Here is a 6,000-nt window from a genome sequence, read left to right as displayed (position 1 = left end):
TGGCACCCACCTCTGAGATACTGATCTGCATAGATGGGATCCCCTCAGTCTGCTCTGCTCCAGACTAACCAGGCCTGGCTCCCACCATCTCTCCTTGTAAGAGATGCTCCAGACCCCTGAGCATCCTTGTGGTCACAGCTGGACCCTCTCCAGTAGTTGTCTGTCTTGTACTGAGGAGCCCAGAACCGGACACAGTGCTCCAAGGTGGCCTCATCAGAGTTGAGCAAGGGGGGAGGATCACCTCCCTTGCCCTGCTGCCACACTGCTGCCAATGCACCCCATGTATTTGCCACCTGAATGAATTGAAGCCTCTTGGGGTGTCAAGAAAAACACCTGATACACTCAACCCCCCCCAAACCCGGGCGTTGGCACGTGTGGAAAACACAGCTTTGTGCACAGGAGATCAGTGACTGTGGACAGTGCCATGATTGGAGCGTGGCTCAGCACCGCACATCGGTCCTGGTCCATGGCTGGAACGTGGGACTGTGCAGAGACGGTCCCGGTCCATGGCTGGAGCATGGGGCTCTGCAGAGCCTGTTGCAGTCTATGGCTGGAGCGCGGAGCTCCGCAGAGCCGGCTCCGGTCCATGAGTGCGGGACTCTGCGGAGCCGGTCCTGCCCACGGCTGGAAGGTGGCACTGTGCAGAGACGGTTCCGGTCCATGGAGCGCGGGGCTGTGCGGAGCCGGTCCCGCACCAGCGCACCCCGCCACGTGCCCACCGCGCCACCGCCACCGGAAAAGCCCCGGTGTGGGCGTGTCCCGGCGCGGGGGGGTGTGTCCGGGGCGGGCCTGCGCGGGGGCTGCCGGGAAGGGCCGGCGGCGGCGGCGGGGCGATGGCGGCAGAGAGCGGCCGGGGCGGTCAGCGGCGGCGGCTGCGGCTGTGAGCGGTGGCGGCGATGCGCGGCGCTCCCGGCGAGCATGGAGGACCGGTCCCACAAGGTGCTGCTGGCGCTGGTGATGCTCTTCCTCTTCGCCGTGATTGTGCTGCAGTACGTGTGCCCGGGCACCGAGTGCCAGCTCCTGCGGCTCCGTGCGCTCAGCCCCGCCGCCGCCGCCGACCCGTACCGGGCGGAGGACGAGACCCCGGCGCGGTTTGTTCCCCGTTTCAATTTCTCCGCCGGAGACTTGCTGCGGAGGGTGGACTTCAACATCAAAGGGGACGACCTGATCGTGTTCCTGCACATCCAGAAGACGGGCGGCACCACGTTCGGCCGGCACTTGGTCCGCAACATCCAGCTGGAGCAACCGTGCGAGTGCCGCGCCGGGCAGAAGAAGTGTACCTGCCACCGGCCCGGCAAGCGGGAGACATGGCTGTTCTCCCGCTTCTCCACCGGCTGGAGCTGCGGACTGCACGCCGACTGGACCGAGCTCACCAACTGCGTGCCCTCCGTGGTGGACAGCAAGAAGGAGGTGCGGCTCCGGCCCTCCAGGTGAGGCCGTGCGGGGGGAACCGGGCCTTTCCCCCTGGGGGGGGCTTCCCGTGGACCGTCCCTCCGCTCGCCCTGCGGCGGGACGGGTGATGGACACGGCGGACGCGGTGGTGGCGGGGATGATGCTGCGGTGTGCGGGGTGGGACGTGAGCCCCGCCGGTACCGGGCTGCAGCGGGGGCGCCGGGAGCCAGGGCACCCCCGGCTCTGCCGCCAATGAAGAGTTTTAAACCATGTCCCAGGGGCTGTCGCGATTGTAACTGCTGGTGAGGAGAGACCGGAGTGACAGAGCCCGGTGACACCGGACAGGCCTGGCAGCCCCATGGCACGGGGACCCCAGCGTGGCTCTTGTCCGGCTCATCCAGAGGCGAGGGTCCCTCCGGAACCCTGCTGTCTCCCCAGAGCTTCTCCATCTCCGGCAGGTACCTCTTGGTACTGAGCTCCCCGGGTGTGCCAGGAATTAGCATTGTTTTTGGGAGTGTTCGGGAGCCGCTGCGTCTTGTTCCACCTGAAGTTTAGCTTACCTTGCGAAGTAAAGGTTAATCTTGGGGCTGAATTCCTTGCCAACATTCGCATTGTCCTTCAACCCTAACCTTGTTTACTTTGTGTTTTGGGCTGTAGTGACACCGCATCCCTGCACCTTGATTTTGCAGTCGCTACCCTCGCCCGGCCATAGCTGGGTGGTTGCCTCAATGCTGCCCCTGCCTTTCTAAAGTCCTTTCCCTGGGCAGCCAGGAGCCGCTGGCTCTGCTCCTGGAGCTGTTTGGTTGCAGCCTGCCTTTAGCTGGAACGGAGCGAGCCACTTGGCCGCGGCGTTGCACGCAGGGGTACCCTGCAGCAGAGGTTTAGTGTCTTTTCATATTGCTTCGCTAGGAAATGAGAAACTAGGGTATCACTCCTACTGCACCGTTAGACTAATGGCAGGTCCCCTTACAATGAGGGGACTGTGATGTATCATGCTATCTGAAGTCAAGTCTAAGCACAGATTCACTTGAAATAGAAAGCAATTTCTTTCTAGAATTCCTTTTATATAGTGTGACACTACACTGCCATCTAGTAGAAAAATGGTTAGCGTCATTATCTGCCTGTAGCCCAGCAGCAGCTCTTCGAGACTTGGCTATTGTGATTCCTGCTCTTTTGTTTTCCTGACTGCTTTAAAATTTCATCGCCTCCTTTTTGTGACATCCCATTTGCAAACATCGGGAAATGATTCCATCCCCCTTTGGGCCTATTAGCTTCCCGTTTTCAGGCTGATGAGCCTTGCTTGCTCTGGTGTTTATTTTACCTGTCCTATAAATATGTTGTTTGTCAGCAGAAATGGAAATTGCATAATGTGCACTCTCTTTGTGGAGCAGCTTCGAGTGATCTTTCTTTCTCTTCCCACAGAGGTGGGCCTGGATTGCAGTGTTGTAGCTGTGGGGCAGGGATTCCTTCCTTCCCCAGGTCATTTGTGCTTAGCCTTAGTTGTGTCTGGAAGACTTCTTGTCCTGAGCCCACCACCATGGGCAGGAGGGAGTGCCCGGCTTGGAGAGCTGAGATTTTAGTCTGTAGCTTTCGGCTTTGTGGTTTTTGGTGTGTGTTCTCAAAACCTGCTTTTCTGAGTCAGAAGAGCTGTGAGTACCTGTCCAGGAGTTCAGAGCAATGCTTCCTCATCCAGCAGATGATGTATGTTGTCAAAGCCAGCTTCTGAGAGGTCACTGGGACTTGTGACTTGGGATTGAAGCCAGGAGAGAGGAAGCTGTGATTATTCTGTCTTAGGCAGAGGTCTGCTCTCTCAAAGGCTTCAAAATGATGTTATATTTTTAATAACCTAATTACACAGCTTGCTTATTTTCCAAATAATGTCTTGACAAGCAGTTATTCGAACTGCAGCTTCTAAATGTTGAAAAGTGCAGGAAGAGAAGTTCTTAAATGAACAATGGCTCTTAGGTCTTCCTGCCATTGTCATAATTTGACTTTAATTTTGTGATCCTTATTCAGCAACATTCAGCTGACAGCTGATTAATTAGAACCTATTCCTAGAGCCAGGCACAGGTGCTAATGTGGACAGAGAATAGATGCTTCCAGAGCAGGTGTGGGATGTAGGGGGTCCAAGTGGAGTAGGTGTGGGATGAGGAGGTCTGAGTGGAGACCAGTGGGGCCAGCCCCCGTTCCAGCAGTGGGGTTTTGGGGGGACCATGCTGTGTGTATTGCTGGTCAGCTACACAATGCAGTCTGTAGCTACTGGCTTGAAGCTATGTAGCCTTGTCTGGTAATAGCCAAATCAGCGGTCATTGTGCCAGCAAACCTTTGAGCTTGTACCTGTGTATGAGTACTTAGCAGGGACTTAGTACTTAGCACTTAGTACTTAGCTTTGTGGGACATGGAGAGCCTACTTGCCAGATTGGTAGTTAGCTGGGGCCTTCTCTTCTGTTTGACAGTTGAGTCTTTGTTAGTCTGGAGGATCCCCTGGCCCTGGACCTCGTGATGCTCAGCACCAGGTACAAAGCATCACTGTGATAGGATGCGGAGGGTACGCTCATGAAGAACCCTGTTGCCTGCAGCATTTATCCTTCAGTTTGTCCTCTTCATCTCGTCACTGGTCTGTGTCTGTCTCTGTTTTCTTTGGAAGTTGCAGGCTTGAAGGGCAGATTCCTTCACTGGAGCAGTAGAAACACTCAGGATGGCTGTTGTGATACTTGTTTTGGATTTAACCTAGTGATGCTTTCCTGAATATGAAAGCATATAGGTTCCCGAAACTTGCTTTCCTTTGTAGTAGGGTCTTTTGCTCCTTAAAAACCAGCTAAATAGTTCTCCCTCTCCTTCTTTAGTCCTTCCTTTCCCAGAGGAGCATGAATCTCTGGGTGTGGGGAGAGGGATATATTGGTTTTGCCTCCTTTGCATCCATCTAGGTGTATTGTATGCCCCCTTTCCTGTTTGTCTCCTGTTGCACCAGTGCTGCTCATCCCCGGGCATCTAGAAGCCTTGGGAGAGGAGAAGGTGCAGCATAGTTTATGCATTGATTGCTCTGGCTTTGCTGCTTGGGAGGTTTGTGGAATGTGCTAATGGTGGTGGCAGAAAGGAGAGGTTTGTCTGGGCTGCTTGGCATCAGCGGTGAGAAAGGAGAAATGTGCCTTTTCCTAGTCATGAGTGACTGACTTGGGTCACTTGATTGATTGTGGAAGCCTCAAAGCTCTTGGCACACTGAACGAGGCAGCATCCAAAGGAATTGTGTATGAGAGCATCACAGAACTGAGTTTTTGCTTGGCTCTGGCTAATTATTATGGGGAGTATCTACTGAACTTGTCTATAGCAATAAATCCAATGGCACCATTGCAAGAAACAAAAGGCCTTGGGGTTAGACTGGAAAATGTAATGAGACATGGGAGCAGATACAGATACCTACGTTCTGAAGCACTGTCTTGCCTTTTAACCTTGTTGGGTGAGAGAGTTGGCTGTGGGTAAAGATCGGGCTGTATTTGGGGTGCCTCCTGGCTAGCATTAAAGGAAAGAGATGCTCTCTGCTGAGAGGCGAATGAGCTTGCAGAGCAGCCGCTGGAGCCAGAGGTCTGAGACTGGAAGAAATCTTATGCTGCTGGTACAAGCCTGTTGGACCAGGACCAGGGATGGCGCTTACTGGTTTTTGGGAGATCTGATGCTGGCACCATGTTGTTGTAATGTGGGACAGAAGCCCCTGGTGATGCATGGATGTTCTTGTCTTGTCCCTGCATGTTAGTTAAAACTCTTCCGAGTTAAGCCTTAAGAAAATATGAAGAAAAGATGCATTAAGACATTTCCCAGCAAACTGGAAGTGTTTACTGTGTGTGGCTCTGTTGGCTAAACAGGTTAAGCCTCATGCTTTTGGAAGTGTAGTGGGATTTGCATGTGCAGATCTCATCTGCTGTATTGCTGAGACGAAGTTAGTTTTTCCCCTGCCAGCCTTCATAGTGCTCTGCTTTGTATTGGTAGCTGCAGAGGTGCTGATAACACAATAGTGCTTTGGCTGCTTCTGAGTAGTGCTCCCCAGCATCAAGCCTCATCCAACCTGGCCTTGAACACTGCCAGGGATGGGGCAGCCACAGCTTCTCTGGGCACCCTGTGTCAGCGCCTCAGCACCCTCACAGGGAAGAGCTTCTGCCTAAGAGCTCATCTCAGTCTCCCCTCTGGCAGGTTAAAGCCCTTGTCCTGTCCCTATGTATCCCTGTAAAAGGTCCCTCTCTGGATTTCTTGTAGGCAGGGGAGCTGCTGCACCCTGCACCCCAAGGCTTGAGGTGCATAATAAAGGCTTTGGCAGGAGGTGGGCAGTCTAAACCCTCTGGATGTGCTGGTGGAGCAGACACCATTTCTAAGGATGGAGTCCCCCAGCCTGACCAGAGGGGATGCTCAGGGCAAGGAGGGTACCATGACTGCTGCAGGGTAAGGGATGCAGTGAACATCACCTGCAAATTCAGTACCAGGCCCTGCAGGACACATCATGGGACTGGAGCTGGGTCTGTTTTGGGGGCATTGGAAGCAGTGGACAAGCCTGGAGAGCAAAAATAGGGGTGTTGAGGGGAAGGGTGGGGGATTATCTTCATGGGTACAAGTGGTTCC

At 54.3% G+C, this 6,000-nt stretch overlaps 1 protein-coding gene across 1 annotated transcript in view; it reads left to right on the top strand.

Moving 5' to 3' along the window:
• Nucleotides 1–817: 817 nt before the first annotated feature.
• The window catches only part of HS6ST2 (heparan sulfate 6-O-sulfotransferase 2), a 115,153-nt gene continuing 109,970 nt past the window's right edge, over nucleotides 818–6,000 (top strand). The window contains exon 1 of the mRNA XM_034064371.1: nucleotides 818–1,430. Within this exon, the coding sequence (XP_033920262.1) occupies nucleotides 919–1,430 (512 nt within the window). The 5' untranslated portion in view covers nucleotides 818–918. The remainder of the gene's footprint in view (nucleotides 1,431–6,000) is intronic.

Source organism: Melopsittacus undulatus, chromosome 6 (genome assembly GCF_012275295.1).
Source record: "Melopsittacus undulatus isolate bMelUnd1 chromosome 6, bMelUnd1.mat.Z, whole genome shotgun sequence".
Classification (NCBI taxonomy): Eukaryota; Metazoa; Chordata; class Aves; order Psittaciformes; family Psittaculidae; genus Melopsittacus; species Melopsittacus undulatus.
The sequence above is the reverse complement of the archived record's forward strand: the minus strand, read 5'-3'. Positions and strand labels throughout refer to the sequence as shown.